Genomic DNA, 17,054 nt, shown 5'->3' on the forward strand with positions numbered 1-17,054 from the left:
TATGAAAGTGACTGGCTCAAGGGCCCATTCTTAATAAGGGCACTGGCAGCTCTGTCTGACCCAGAGCCATAATTATGCCAAACCTCCTCCTTTCCTGCATCCCAGCCCCCTGGGCCCTGATGCTCACCCTGCAGCCCACCCCCACCCAATCTCAGACTCTCCCCAGCTTCACCCTTCCGTTTAGTTCACTGATACGCTGACTAGACCCTAGGTTCCAACCAGAGGGATCCTTTAAGGAGGCTTTTCCTTGGTTCTGGAGATTGACTTATTCTGCTTCTCAGAGCAGAGAGTCCCTGCCCCCCATCCCCCAATACACACACACACACACACACACACACACACACACACACACACACGAGCTCTTTTTCTTTTTTTTTCTGCCCAGTAGACTTCAAACTTCTGGTTTCTCCTTAGTTCTTCCCCTCACACTCTCAGCCTCCCCAGAGGAACAATCAAACAACCCACCTAAATTCATCACACCCACCGAAGGCAAAAAGTTCAGAGCTACCAAGCTTATTTGCATGACAGGAACTCCTCATTCCGCTTACACATCCTGCCTTGGGACCTCTCAGCCCTGTTGCTTCCCAGACATCTCTTGGATGTTTGAAAGCCTCTCTTGAAATTATATCCACACCAACAAATGGACTGGCTATCCATCCTCCAGCTTCAGGCGAAGAAAGAGGAGCATTCTCTTCGCAAACGCTGCAGGGGGCACCAAAGGCTGACTTTTCAGACTTCCAGTCCTGCCTGGGCCTGGCCCTCCCCCTGGTGGCCCAACACAGAAATGGATTCCTTGGTCATTCTTCATCCTGGTTTTGTCAGCAAGCAGTCTGAGAGCCCACATCTGCTGGGGATGAGAGCACTTTGCCTCAAAATGCTGACGGTTATGCTTGGCAGGTCTCTGCTGAGCAGTAGCCTCTGCTTCCAACAGCAGCAGCTGCTTTGGATGCCTGCTGCTGCCTGGTAGTGATTTCGGTGACTGACAGAGATGCAAGTGGGACTGGGAAGAGGACAAATAAAGGGAAGAAGGTTTTCTTTCCCTTTGCTAAAGGGCAACCAAACAGGGCAGATGGCTGGGCTGCTTCTCTGCATTCCAGACTCACCTGTCCTGGATGTTCATCAGGAACGTCAGTAGTTGTCATGGAAACTGTATGTTGGGTAACTCAGGACCAACTATGCAAGTGACAGGAAGGGCTTCATACCCAAAGAACACCTCTGCCCTTCTGCTGGCTGATATCCTTTTCTCTTTCATCCCTTCACTTAACAATAAATATCTCGTGGATGGATAAATGAATGAATTTAACAAATATTTATTGAGAGACTACTGTGTACTATACTACATTTTTTGGCACTGGGGATACAGTAGGTGACAGGTGAGCAAGACAGATGTGGTCCCTGTTCTCGCAGGGTCTACAGTCATGGGACTACAGTTTCAAGTTTCACTATTTGCACTTCATTTCTTTAAGACTTCCCTTTATTTTATTTTATTTTATTTTATTTTATTTTATTTTATTTTATTTTATTTTTTTGGCTCTTGGATTGCTTTGATAATCTGATGAAGCAAACACGCATAAAATTTAGCATAAAATCTCAGAGGATTCATAGACATCCTCCCACTGTCAGGGAGAAGTCTCTGACCTTAAAACCTTGTCCCCTGTTATAATGCAAATATGTTTTAAGCTGTTAGTAAGTCACTTATGACTCAGTATAAATGAATTCAAGCCCTTCCTGAGATCAGGTTTTCATGTGGGGCCAAGCAAGTGAGGGAAATTTACCTGAAGAAGACTGGGGAGGGGACGCCAATAAGAGAAAGAGACTGGGGGCACTGAAGGAAAATGTCACCATCATCACAATTTTGCTACAGATCAGGTCTGTGCAACAGTCCCCAAGCCAAAGGCACCTTCAGCTGCTACATAAAATAATGACTATCACTGGACAATCTGGACACAAGCTGAGACTCAGGGAGAATAGCTCCCTGTGGAAAACCTGGCCTTCCTATGGATTGGTCTCTGAATGTTCTCTTCATAGGCTACAAATAATATTGGTGGATGAGTCAAATGCCCATGATCATTGTTGAGGAATGTGTTCTTCTTGGCTTCTGCCTTTATTCTTGTCCTGGGTGTCAGGAATCAGCTGAGTGGAAAGCTAAGTGATACAAATGTTCTTTAATTTCTGAGCAGCTTGAGGTTTAGAAACTAAACATGAGATCTGAGTGATTAATATTATTCATATTAATAAGGTCTCTCTCTTGCTGTAGTCACTGGAGCCCTGTGTTGTAGCCCAAGCTCAATGTGGGAGACAGCCTGGGCCAGGAGGTAGCCTTTAGCTGCAACACAGAAGTCAGAATACCCCAAAGGAGCATCAGGGGTTACAAGCTACTGCAATACTCTGCTTTATACTTGAGATCTGACAGCAAAATTACATGATCTCAGCTGTCAGGGTAAACCTGCTTTTGTTTAAAAAAGGAAAATTGTGGGGATCTAAGAGTAAAAACTAGGGGGGAGGTCATTGTATTTCTTTCTTATTCTCCTTTCTTTCAGCATCGGCTTTTGCTTTTTCCTCTGTTCTCTTTCCCAATTCCCTCTGTGTGTTTGAACTTTGAGAAGTACCTAGACCTAGAAAGTTGTGAGTCAATCACAAAGGCTTGATGAGAAATATATTTATCTCAGAGGTGCTCTTAATAAATGTGGCATATGGGGACTCACCCAGAGTGAAAGAACAGGAAGTATGGGAGGCCTTCTCATTTGTTAGAAAATCAGTACCAATTATTACAGAAGGCTTGGATGCCTGGATGATCTGCTTGAAAAGTGATACATAATATTCCTGGTGCTCCCTTCACCTACTGTCTGCCTTTGGATCTTCAATTAATTCCTTCTACAAAAATCTATCGTATACCTGCTCCGTGCCAGGCTCTAGGACCGGGCTCTATGACTGGGTATTGAAGAAGACAAAGGCCCTAACTTCAATGGAATGTTCATCTAGTACAGAGACTAAGAATAAGCAGATAGAGACGAGTCCATTAAGATGACTTGTGGCAGTTGGTATGAAAGAACATGACAGGCTCCTGTGAGACAGCGTAACAGAGGAGCCCACTCTAAACTGGTTGCCCAGGGATGGTCTCTTTGAGGAGGTGATATTTGAACTGAGAACTGAGAGATAAGAATAAGCCAACTCTAAATGCCCATCGACAGATGACTGGATAAAGATGTGATACACACAGACACACACACACACAATGTAATTCTACTCAGCCACACAAAAGAATGAAATAATGTCATTGGCAGCAACATGGATGGACCTAGAGATTATCATGCTAAGTGAAGTAAGTCAGACAGAGAAAACAAATATCATATGATATCACTGATATGTGGAATCTAAAGATATGGCACAAATGAATTTATTTACAAAACAGAAAGACTCACAGACATAGAAAAGAAACTTATGGTTGCCAAAGGGGAAAGGGAGAGGGAGTGAAGGAATAAATTAGGAGTTTGGGATTAGCAGATACACACTACTATATATAAAACAGATAAACAACAAGGTCCTACTGTTTAGCACAGAGAACCATATTCAATATCTTGTAATAACCTATAATGAAAAAGAATATATATATATACACACACAAACATGTATAACTGAATCACTATGCTGTACAACAGAAACTAACACAACATTGTAAACCAACTATACTGCAATGATTTCTTAAACAAGTAACACTCACCATGTCCCTGAAAGGTCAGAGTGGCAGTTTCAAACCAGCTAGCAACATAATTGGGGTAGGGATTAGTGGCCGTTTTATGCCTGGGGAAGGGGAGGGGCAGATGTAACGGCTGCTCGCTGGACAACTGCATGTGTTCAGTAGGGAAAAGGACCTGTTTGTAACACTCAGTGAGGGGGCTCTTGCAGTTTGGAGCTATTGGGGGGCATCAGTACTAGGGTACAAGGGAGTGTCGGGAGCAGTGAGGGGCAGGGAGCCAAAGCTGGGGGAGGGCTCTCTTTTTGGCCCTAATGTTTTACAGCTAAGCTTGTGCACTTGGATTGAGGTTACCACACAAGGGTTTTAAACTAGATAAACCAACGTCAAAGTCATTCCCAGCGGACCCCAGAATGATTACAAAAGGAAATTCTAACCACCCAGCAACCTTGGAGAAGAGATGAAGGTTGCTGACCATTTAGGGACAGGGATTGGCTCCCCTCTAGGCGTTGGCACACGTGCACTAAATTGGAGGTGAGGGCACGGAGGGGAATGGTAAATTCTCACTGAGGCCACTTTCTCTACTTCACGGTCTCCAGGAGGCTGTGGGAGGCTTGGACTACTTCCAAATTTTGAAGATTTCTGTATATTTTTTAAATGAATTCAAACAAAAATGGAGTTACAAAAATGATGATATATTTTAAATGCTTACATCTTTTAAAAATTGCCCTGAGGCAAAACTGTAGTACAATGTATAACATCTGGTGAGGTCCAGAAATCTGCATTTTTAACAAATGCCCCATATGCTTTTGCTGCACATCAACATTTGAGAAGCATGCCTGGAATTTTACCAGAAGAAAGCTGTCCAAAGTGAGGTAGATGTCGTTTAAGATGGCAGGGAAATGAATTCTCTCACCTCAACATGGAGTGTGTATGTCAGCAATTTGTATTGCTTTCCCATCATAGGAAAATAAAGCTAATCTTATACCCAAATGAAGCAAACAGCTACTAGTTTAAGTGAAGGATGCCAGAATATACTCCTCCTCAGTATATGCCTCCAACCAGCCTGCCATCGGGCCTGAGACTCCTAGAAGTAGCTTTTCTCCTTAAGGATTATTATTAGCTCTGTTCTGCTGTCTGTTCCTGCCACTCTCCCTTTGCATTATGTTATAAAGCTTTCCAATTTGCTAGGAGAAGATGGCTGCTGGCAGGAGATCTGAGAGAGTGCAGAAGAATTTGTCAAAAGCTGGTAAGAAATTGGCCTTGTACTTTGATTGAAAGAAAAATAACCTTGTGCTTGGATTTGTCGAGAAATGTGAAATTGAACAGACATGTTCATCTGACCTCGCTATGGCCATGTGTTCAGAATCTGAGCAAGTCAACAACAATTGCGGGTATGCTCTACAGTCCCAGTACATTACACTGGCACTGAGAAAAGAGCTAAATACAAGCCCTCACCTGCTCTACAGGAGTTGACAATATCAAAGGCAACGCAGGGCACACACATGAATTAGAACATCTTTGTAAGGCTCTGTTGTTAAGATCACATGATGCTAGCACAAAAGTCCTGAAAATTTTGGAAATTTGAAAGAGGAAGGACCACAGCCTATGATCGTGGAGGTTGTGTCTTATACAAAAGCATCCAGCCAGGGGCTGATCTTGTAGAAAGTTCAAAAGTCATATTTGGGAGGGAGGTGGTGATAGCTCAGTGGTGGAATGTGTGCTGAGCATGCATAAGGGCCTGGGTTCAATCCCCAGGACCTCCATTTAAATAAATAAGTAAGTAAATAAATAAATAAATAAAACCCTAATTGCCTCCCCCCTCGAAAACATTTTTTTAAAAAGTCATAGTTGGGTAGAGAAGGTAGGGCAAAGCGTAGGAAAGGGCATCATTACCAAACACGGAAAATTTTTAAAAACCCAGTGTCTGATTTGTCTATCATATAGGGTGAAAGGCTAGCTCCGTGTGGAAGAATGAAAATCTATTGGACATCATACATTTAGGGACGTTTTAGAGAAATACAACTACACAAACCACATCTGTAATCTTGCAATTCAAAGTAGATCAAGGGTTGAAAATAAAATAACCTCTATATGCTAAATTATAATGTCCATATTGTTCCCTGCTACAATCCCAACACCTTACACCTAGCAGGCAGTTTTTATATATTGGCTGAATGAATGACTGTCTGAATGAATAACTATCTTACTCATCACCTTACAGCTCACACGGTTTAACCAGTCCTGCCAGGTGGTCTGTTATTTCCCAATCTTCAGGATTCAGGTGCTACCTCTGTATTCAGATTTATTCTATGTGGTATTCCCACCACCATTAGTGGACAGTCATTTCTCTACACCCAGCATCTAGCAGAGGACCTGGAATACGGTAGCTGTTCAACATAAGAATCTAAAAATGAATAGATAGGTGGACAATGAATTGATACATGATAAGTGGGAAAAGACTGTTGAGAGGATAATTTGCAATAACTTCTCTGCTAAATAATGACATAGTAAGTCCCAATCTGAGGTCACCTGAGCAACAAGGGGAATGGAATGGTAGCAATTGGAGTCCTTGAGCTGTTTTCAAGATGTTTAGCCAAAATTGTATCCTCACCTGATTGGAGTAGGTGCAATGAGGGGGCACACAGAAAGCCTCCTAAGCTAAAAAAAATGCCTATGGTTTATAATGGTTTATAACTTGGCCTATTGCATGTTTCCTCTCTTTGTTGAAATTGTTAGATATTCAGAAAATTATTTTAAATAACATAACTGTTTGTTGTTTAAAACATGTACAAACAAAAGCTGAACTCATACAGGAATTAAAATAAAAATTTAAAAAACAGTACAAGCATTTCCAGACACCAGGACATCTAGCCCAGTTTATTAGAAAACAGTTGAATACCCATAGGAACTATATCATCATTCTCCCTTTTCAAACTTGTCTAGAGATGACAAGAATCTAGAGATTCTGTGTTTAAAAGTGTGACTCACTTTATTTTAAGAAATACTTATTGAGAATTTCAAGAGCCAGAGAAACATTCCATGGATGAAAGACTGGCTATTCTGGGCCATCAAAGAGTGAAATGAAAATTTAAAGTTTGTTTCTGGTATCACAGGCTCAGAAACATCGGGAAAGGCATCAACAATTAGATAGCTCTTACTGTATACCAGGCTGCAGCCCAGGCATTTTACACTGACTCCTACAATTCAGCGTAGTAGGGATTTTCCTCTATTTTAACAGTTGAGAAAACTGTTAAAGAAAACTGACTCAGAGATTTGGATTGACTGCTATGAGGTCACACAGCTAATAAGCAGCAGAACAGGATTAAAACCCTCATCTGTTTGACTCGAAAACCCCTGCTCTTTTCACAATGGCAGGCTGCCTCTCACTGTTTCATATTGCCCTTACCTCCTTCCTGTCTTCCTCTACAACCCAAGTTGTCTACAGCAATACTGTCTCCCAAGGCAGGATTTTGATAGTTACTATAGCCATAAGTGTGTCTTAGTTCAGGGTCTCATCAAGGACATTCAAACCTTTTGCAGCATGCCCTCTAATCAATTTGTACAGGAAAAAAAATCTATGTATCCTCTTACATAATCTTGGGTTGACATCCAGATTTTTCATCATAAGTTTAAACAGTTGCAAAGAATGTAATTTCTGGAATATGGTAAATTTAAACATTTAAAATAAAACTATCCAATTATTCATTTAAATGTATCCAATGAAATCTGAATACTGTAGTGATTTGTTACTCGTAACCATATATTTAAAAAATAAATGGCTAAACACTTCTTTAAGGGCAGAGAGTTAACATCATTCCTTTCGCTCCTTGAATTCTTATTTCCATTCCATATCCCCACAGGATTTTATCCTAATGTTATAAATTGTTGTGTTTTAAAGTCTTTTTAAATTATTGATCACCTTATTATATTTCTTAATAACAAAAGTATATATTGAATTTAAATTATTTATTTTTTGTGGCCAGAAGGTAATAATTGTTAAAACATTTCTTCTGAATATAGTTATTATTCAATTATTAGCAGCATAAAACTGCTCAAAAGAACACAAATATTATACAAATTGTGATAACTATTAGACATAAAATACATTTTTATTTGAAATGCATTTCCTAAAGATATGAGTGGGGCTTTGCTTCCAACTAGTTATTATATCCACAGAATACTGAGTAATATTCAGGAACAAGATTCAGCATCAATTATATATTTAGTTTCCAATTTTATAAAAGTAAGTGCTAAGAAATCTTTTTCATATCAATAAGCATATGTGAATGAATAGTTTTATTATGCCATTATCATTCAATTTTCCTGACTTCTGAGTTACTGCCAAAAAGTCATACAATGATTTTTTCATAAAATAGTATTTTTAACAATCTATCACCTGAAAACCTGATTAGGTTCTCCTTAAATTTTATTGAAAGCAAAGAATTAGAGACCACATGACTTAGGAAAGGATTTTACTCAAGATTATAGTCATTCAGTTTCTCAGTTTCAGGAAAGTAATACTGTGGTAGGAAGCCTCTGAGATGTCCCCCAGTGATCCTCATTTCCTTTTATTTGAGTCTTTATGCAATCTTTTCTCCTTGAGCATGGGCTGGACCTAGGGACTCACTTCTAACAAACAGATTGTGGCAAAAGTAATGTTACTTCAGAGATTAGGTTATAAAAAGACCATGTCTTTTCTCTTTCACATCCTCTGGGGGAAACCTGCTGCCATTTTGTGAGCTGTCTTATGAAGAGGCTCACTCCAGAAAGAACTGAGAGTGGTCTCTGGCCAGTAGCCAGCAAGGACTGAGATCCTCAGTCCAACAACCACAAGAAACTGAAGCCTGTCAGCAACCATACAACCATGAGACCAAGCTTGGAAGAGAATGCTCCCTCCGCTGAGGCTTTTTAGATGAGACCCTAGCTCTGGCCAACAACTGGATTTTACCACTGTAAGAGATCTTGAGCCAGAGGCACACAACTTGCCACACACAGATTCCTGACCCACAGAAACTGTAAGATAATAAATGTCTATTGCTGTAAGCTACTAACTTTGGGGATAAAACCAAAAAAGGTTTATAAAGACTTATCAAATAATTATTAAATATACCAGTTACTGTTTTACTTAGAGGCACTTTGTTTAACCCAGTATACTAAACCAAGTTCATGAAATGGAAAATATAAATTTTATCAATTTTAGTACAGCTTAACCAAAATGCTTTTTTCTTATCACATGTTTTAAATATAATTTTACCAAAATTTTGGAGCTTCAGATTTAGCAATTCTTAAAAAACTGTCATATAGCTTAATTGACAAAGCCAGTCATCATCCCCAAACCAATTGGCTAAATCATACATATTTTTTTTGTCTCAAAAAGGATGACTTCATTTTTTAACTCAATAAATATGTCAATAGTTATCCCTGTGATGACCATTTCACTTATAAATTCTAACTCTAGGATAGACAAACAGATCAAAAGATAGATGATAGGTGGATAGGTAGATAGATAGAGAAACAAGCGAATTAAAGGGCATGTTAGAAAATATATATCTAACACAAAAGAAATCTATAATGGAGGAATAGAGGAACAAAAAAGAAATGCAACATATAGAAAATGGCAAAATATCAGATGTAAATCCTACTTTATCAGTAACTACTTTAAATGTAACTAGATTAAACATTCCAATTAAAAGGCAGAGATTACCAGACTGTATAAGAAACACACATAATCCACTATATGCTGTCTACAGGAGACACACTTTAGATTCAAAGATACAAATAGACTGCAAGTAAAAGAGTGGGAAAAGATATATGATGCAAACAGTAACCAAAAGAGAGCTAAGTGGCTTTACAAATATTAGACAAAATAGAATTTTAGACAAAATTTATTACTAGAGAAAACAAAGGACATTTTATAATGATAAAAGGGTGAATCCATCATGAAGATATAACAATTATAAATGTATTTCCAACTAACTACAGAGCTAAAAATACTTGGAGCAAAAACTGACAAAATTGAAGGGAGAAATAGACAACTCAGTAATAACATTTGGAGAATTACACCACTTTCAGTGATGGACAGAACAAGACAGATGACCAGAAAGGAAATAGTAGACTTAAACAACACTATAAACTAACTAGACCTAATGGTCATCTATCTACAGAACACACCACACAACAACAGCAGAATATACATCCTTCTGAACTGCACATGGAAAATTCTCCAAGATAGATTTTATGTTAGTCCATAAAATAAGTCTCACTAAATTTTCAAAGAATTGAAATAATAAAAAGTATGCTCTGAAAACATACTTGGAATATAAGAGAATTAAATTAGAAACCAATAGCTCAGTGGTAGAGTGTGTGCTTAGCATGCATGAGGTCCTAGGTTCAATCCCCAGTACTTCCATTAAAAAAATTAGAAATCAATAACACAATGAAATGTGGGAAATTCACACATAAATGGATAGTAGAGAAGACACTGCAAAATAACCACTGATTCAAAGAAGTCACAAGGGAAATAAAATATTTGTGATGAATGGAAGGGAGAGTACCATATATATCAAATTTGCTCAGAGGGAAATTTCTGACTGAAAATGTTTATATTAAAAAGGAAGTAAAATTTCAAATCAATAACCTAAACTTCTACCTTTATGAAACTAGAAAAAGAACAGCAAACTAAACCCAAAGAAAGCAGAAAGGAAAAAAAATTAGTAAATTGTTTAGTAGTAAAATATTTATAGATTTAGCCCTTACCTTTAAGTTGTGATTCATTTTCAGTTAATTTTTGTATATAGTGTGAAGGATCAAGGTTCTTTTCTCTCTTTTTTTTTTTTCTTGTGTAAGGCCAACTATTCCAAGACAGTTTGTTGAAAACATTATCGTTTCCAAGTTGAATCGCCTTGACACCTTTCTTGGAAGTCAATTGCATATGTGCATGCAATTATGCATATGCCTGCATTTATTTTTAGACTTTCTTGTTTTGTTTCATTGATCTTCATGCCAATTTGTTCTTTCTCAAAATTAACGATTTTACATCTTTTGTATTTATATATAAATTTGAGAAGCGGCTTGTTAATTTCTTCAAAAATGCTAACTGAGATTTGAATTGAGATTGTAGGAAATCTATAAATCAATTTGGAGAGAATCAACATCCAAACTATATTTAATAGTCTTCCAATGTATGAATATGCTGTATCTCTATACTTACTTAGGTCTTCTTTAATTTATCTCAATAATCCTTTGTAGTTTTCAATGTAAATAACATGTATATTTTTGTCATGTTTATTCCTAAGTATTTTATATTTTAAATGATACTATTTTAAAAAAATTATATTTCTCATTGTTCATTGCTACAGTATAGAAATACAACTGATTTATGTCTGGTGCTGTTTGATAGATTTTTTTTCTCCTCATTGTGGGTCATATTTTCCTGCTTCTTAGCATGTTTGATAAATTTTTATTAGATGTCAAACATTGTGAATTTTACCTTATCGGGTACTGAATATTTTTGTATTGTTACAAATATTCTTGAGCTTTATTCTGGAAATAGTTTGATCCTATTGAGACTTGCTTTTAAGCTTTGTTAGGCAGGACCAAATCCACCATTTAGTCTAGAGCAATCCTGTACAATAAAAATTTTATGCAAGTCACAAGTAATAACAAAAATAATATGTGCCACATATATTATTTTACATTTTCTATCAGCTACACTAGGATATAGTGAAAAAAGACTGGTAAAATTAATTTTAATTATATAGAAATATATTACATATATAATGTACTATACTGATACAAAAAAACAGAAAAAAAACAGTGCAAGAAAATGTAAAAACTGTACACCAATATCCTTCATGAACATAGATATGGAAATCATCAACAAAGTATAAGTGTATCAAATCTAACAATGTACAAAAAAACACACCATCACCAAATGGAATTTATCACAGGAATGCAAAGTAACCCATTATATTAAGAGCCTAAACAAGAAAAACCCCATGATCATATCAGTTGATGCAGAAAAAGCATTTGACAAACTTGAACATACACTAATGATTTTTCTTTTAAAAAGGTCTTAGCAAACTCAAAATAGAATGTAACATCCACAACCTGTTCCACAAAACCTACAGCTAACTCAGTGGTGAAAGACTGAAGACTTTCTAAGATCAGCAACAAAGTGTATCTGCTTTCAGTACACTTTAATGGAGATTCTAGACAGTACAATAAGGAAAGAAAAAACATTAAAGGTGTACAGATTGGAAAGAAAGAAATAAAACTGTCTTTATTTGGAACTGATATGATTCTGTATAAAGATGACCCTAAAGAATCTATTAAAAAAAACTTCTTAGAAAAAATTAATTTAGCAAGGCCACAGAATACAAGGTCAATACACAAAAATCAATCATATACTAGCAATAAACAATTGGAAACTGAACATTTAAAGACCATACCATTGTAAATCGTTGCAAAGAAAATAAAATATTTAGGTATAAGCTTAACAAAACATGTATAAGATTTATACACTGAAAATTACAAAACATGGATAAAAGAAATGACATTGTGTCAGTGTGTTTATGGACTGGAAGACTCAACAGAATAAATATACTTTCACTCAGCATAAGGTTTTCAAAGTTCATCCATGTTGTAGCATGTATCAATACTTCATTCTTTTTTAAGGCTGGATGATATTCTTTATGTTCCTTTTTTCACTTAGAGGTTTTAGAAATATATGGACAAATGTATACACACATACAGATTTCTATATATAAAATGTTGATAGATCTACTATATTTTTAAGTTAAGTTATAAGCCATTTTGTAGATGTGACATCATTTATTTAACCAGTCTCCTACTGTTGGATAGATTGTTGCCAACTGTTTTGCTATCATAAACTGCAGTTTTACAGTGACCAATCCTGTGCATACAACTTTTTGCAAGTATACTGATAAGATAAATTTCTAATTGTGGGATTACCGGGTTGTAGGGTAAATGTAATTCCAATTTTCATAGCTATTGACAGATTGCCCTCTATAGAAGCAAATAGAACCTTTAGAATGAGTCATGGGTGTATTTGCATTTTCTCATCAAAAATCCTTGAACTTCTCTCTTTCATAGGATCATGCTGACATTGAGTGGAAGTTTGCAAGGACAAAGCTCTGGATGAGTTACTTCGACGAAGGCGGCACCTTGCCACCCCCTTTCAACATCATCCCCAGTCCCAAGTCATTTCTATACCTTGGTAACTGGTTCAACAACACCTTCTGCCCCAAAAGAGACCCTGATGGTAGACGGAGAAGGCACAACCTGAGAAGTTTCACAGTAAGGCTTTGAAAAATTGTTTCTTTTTAAACAAAACTGTTTTCTACCTTCCCTCCTTCTTGACATTCCCTGTCTTAAACATCATAAAACCACTCCAAACTATAGATGCTTTGGGGGTTTGTCAGGTAGCAGCTCCTGTGTCATGTTCCAGTCCTAATATTTAGAAATACATTCAGGTGGATGTGCTGCTGGGAGACTGCTGATGTAACCTCTCTATCCATTTTCAATTACAGGAACGCCATGCTGACAGCCTGATACAGAATCAACATTACCAGGTAAAGCTTCTTCATAGGGACTAAGCATAATAGTTCTTGGTCAGTGTGTGACCTTGGACAAGTCACTTACTCTCACTGAGCCTCAGTTTTCTCATCTGTAATATAGGGATGATAAAATGTAACTCACAGTATAGTTGTAAGAATTGAGTGGTGAGTATGTACATAGGATTGTGTGTGTGTGTGTGTGTCTGGGCACAGTGCCTGACATATTGCCTTAAGTAGTAGTGATCAACATAACCATTACTAACACAAAGCATAGTGGCCATGTGTATACCATTCCCAGGAGGCTAAGTAAAAAGAGGCCATCCCTGTAAAGGAGAAGTGTAGATTGACTAAGAAGTATCTCGACTACATAATTAGTGGACATCAAAATCAGAACACTTTGTGACACTGAAAAATTACTTTCTCAACTATATTTTTACCAAAGTATAATCAGTTTACAATGTTGTGTCAATTCAACTTTATAAAAGGAAGAAAAATTCTCATCTTTATTAGGAGGGTTAAAGTTTAATCCAGCCTGAAGGGAAAGGATATTGACTGTGATCAGTCAAGGATTATTCCGCTCTCATTATTCTATGAATGTGAATCTGTTTACCTTATGCTTGGGTGGAAACTTTTCATTTCGGATGAATTTGATCTTACTGGCCCACTCTGCCACCAAATTTGGACACGTAATTCATTTAGCCAATGAACTTAACTGAGAGTTTTTGTAGAAAAAGGCCAGATTCTGCGAGGAATTTCCATTGCAACGACAGTCTAGGCAAATTTTATTTCCTGTGTGTGTTTCTTATTTTACTGGGAGCCCAAGAAGGAAACTGAATGCCTCTTCATGTTTTTTTCTAATTCCAGGAAGTTATCAGGAATTTAGTCAAAAGATATGTGGCAGCTATGATAAGAAATTCCAAAACAAATGAGGGATTAACAGAAGAAAATTTTAAGGTAATTTAATCATGTAGTGGTTTAATTTCTCATTTCACATTTCTTAAGTATCATTTAAACTTCACAGTGTTTGAGGTTTCTGGTGCTAGAACTTCCAACTGTCTGTAATACAGCAACGCAGCTACAATTCTTATTCTCACAGAACAGTCTGTCATCCGGTGGATGGAGAAATTTTACCAAGGTCTGTCACACCAAAATCAGCTTTATTAATAATGAATAATAAAAATATGCATTCTTTTAACATTCTGGGTGTTTCTCAGTGTGAGAATTGAGTGCTTTAAATGATGTGGCAAGGATGTATGATGAGAAGAAAGATAGCAAAGCAAAGATGCCTGGGGATTTAAAGGTCTTCTTCATTTAAAAGATACAAGATAAAGACAGAAAATCCATTATTAAATCTAAGATTTATGAAACCCTACCATTACACATTTTTGGTTGTCACACTGGGATGTGTGTGCTATTGGCATCTAGTGAATAGAGACCAGGGTTGTTGTTAAAACTCCTACAATGCACAGGACAGCCCCCTACAACAAATAATTACCAACCTCAACGTGTCAATTGGTTGAGAAACCCTATCCTAGAACACATATATATTTTCTAAGGAACATAGGAACGCTGTTATCCTAATCCACAGACATAACTCATCTATTGAGGGCCTGCTATATGCCAAACACTCTGCTGGATGCTGGGGCATAGTCATGAGCAAGATATAAGCAGCCCATCCCTACTCTCACACAATAATACAGAAGGTGACAAATGACTGAGTATCCTAACAGGGTCAACACAGGGTGCTATGGAGACACAAAGATGGCAGACACTCAACTAGGACTCGGGGATTCAGGGCAAGCTTTCCAGAGGAAGCAATCTTTAAGCTGAGGCTTGAAGGAGGGTTCAGATAAAGAAGAGTTGGGGAGAACTGTGTTCAAGACACAGAGAACAGCACATGCAAAAGCCCAGAGGCAAGAGAGAATATGTCGATACAGGTGGACAGTAGAGCACTTGGGGAAAGAGTAGGAAGAAATGGGAGAGAATGACAGGTACCAGGCCTTGAAGAGCCCTGTAGTCTATGGTCAGTGATAAGTTACTAAAGAGTGTTAAGCAGGGGAATCAGATTTAAGCTTCTAAAAAGATGGTTTTTAAAAGCACAATCTAGTATCTAGGTAACCGGTTAGAGATAGAGGACATTTCATAGGGACCTGAATAAATATGGCCCCCTGTCTCAAAACAGCTGTCTCATCACCTGATATTTCACTTCCCTAGTGTTATTCCTGAGAGTCCTAAAAGCTTTGTCCTCTTCAGTAGTACTTTTATATGCAGATGCCTATGAAAGTCAATACCCTAATCTAATACCTTAATTGTTAGTAACACGCTAGTCTGTCGGCGAACTCCTAATGGGGAAGTTCTGACATCAACTTTACCAATTGCACGTTTTTTCCAATGGCCAGCCCTGCCCGCAGAATTGTTAATGTTTCTCTTGTACTGGGAGTAATGTGAGATTTTTCTGGTAGTTTATGTACTTTGTGATTTGCTGTGAAGCAAAACCTGGAACATTCTAAAGGATATCCAGTGTGTCTGTTATGAACTAAAGGCCAAACTTCTTAACGTAACGTGTCTTCTCTCTTGCCCTAGGAATTAAAGCAAGACATCTCCAGCTTTCGCTATGAAGTGCTTGACCTCTTGGGAAATAGGAAGCACCCCAGGAGAAGTTTTTCCACTAGCAGCACTGAACTCTCCTCTCAGAGGGATGATACCAATGATGGCAGTGGTGGGGCTCGGGCTAAATCCAAGAGTGTCTCTTTCAATTTAGGCTGCAAGAAAAAAGCCTGTCACGGGCCACCTCTCATCAGGACCATGCCAAGAGTTGGTGGTGCCCAAGGGAAGTCAAAAGCTGAGCCATCAAGCAAACGCTCCTTTATGGGTCCCTCTCTCAAGAAACTGGGTCTCCTATTCTCCAAGTTTAATGGTCATATGTCTGAACCCAGTTCAGAGCCAATGTACACCATTTCTGATGGAATCGTTCAGCAGCACTATATGTGGCAGGACATCAGATATTCTCAGATGGAGAAAGGGAAAGCAGAGGCCTGTTCTCAAAGTGAAATTAACCTCAGTGAGGTAGAATTAGGTGAAGCCCGGGGCGCTGCTCAAAGCAGTGAATGCCCTCTAGCCTGTTCAAGCTCTCTTCACTGCGCATCCAGCATCTGCTCCTCAAATTCTAAACTTTTAGACTCCTCAGAGGATGTATTTGAAACTTGGGGAGAGGCTTGTGACCTGCTCATGCACAAATGGGGTGATGGACAGGAAGAACAAGTTACAACTCGGCTCTAAGTCAAGCCGTTATCACCTATTCTGGAACTCAGAAAATTTCTAATTTCTTTGCTCTCAGAGGTGACATAGAATATGATTCCCTCACTGCCCTGCCCCCAGAAAGGAGAGTGAAACTCCTATTACTTTCACTGTCTTTTATAGCCACATTCTTCATTTTTGGTTCTTGTTATTATATTATTATTATTATTATTATTATTATTATTATTATTATTATTATTATTATTACTACTACTACTACTACTACTACTACTACTACTACTACTACTACTACTACTACTACTACTACTACTACTACTATTATTTGCCTTTTTATACCTATAAACACTAAGTCCATTTCACAACCAACTGAAGGGGTGTTTGCGCCTAATCAGCAGAGGTGCAGTCGGGTGCTTAACCCTTTGGCTTTGCTTTTCTTACCCTTGCTTCCTTGAAGCTCCAGGTGCCACTTTGCTACTGCTGCTGCCGCACAGATTCCTGACCTTCCTCAGGATCTCACACCA

At 38.0% G+C, this 17,054-nt stretch overlaps 1 protein-coding gene across 1 annotated transcript in view; it reads left to right on the forward strand.

The window, feature by feature from the left end:
* TRPC5 (transient receptor potential cation channel subfamily C member 5) overlaps positions 1-16,651 on the forward strand; it is a 227,887-nt gene extending 211,236 nt beyond the window's left edge. Inside the window, exons 8-11 of the mRNA XM_031446350.2 lie at positions 12,812-13,015; positions 13,249-13,290; positions 14,140-14,229; positions 15,859-16,651. Coding sequence (XP_031302210.2) covers positions 12,812-13,015; positions 13,249-13,290; positions 14,140-14,229; positions 15,859-16,554 — 1,032 coding nt within the window. The 3' untranslated portion in view covers positions 16,555-16,651. The remainder of the gene's footprint in view (positions 1-12,811; positions 13,016-13,248; positions 13,291-14,139; positions 14,230-15,858) is intronic.
* The last annotated feature ends 403 nt before the right edge of the window (positions 16,652-17,054 follow it).

This window comes from Camelus dromedarius, chromosome X (genome assembly GCF_036321535.1).
Source record: "Camelus dromedarius isolate mCamDro1 chromosome X, mCamDro1.pat, whole genome shotgun sequence".
NCBI classification, from domain to species: domain Eukaryota; kingdom Metazoa; phylum Chordata; class Mammalia; order Artiodactyla; family Camelidae; genus Camelus; species Camelus dromedarius.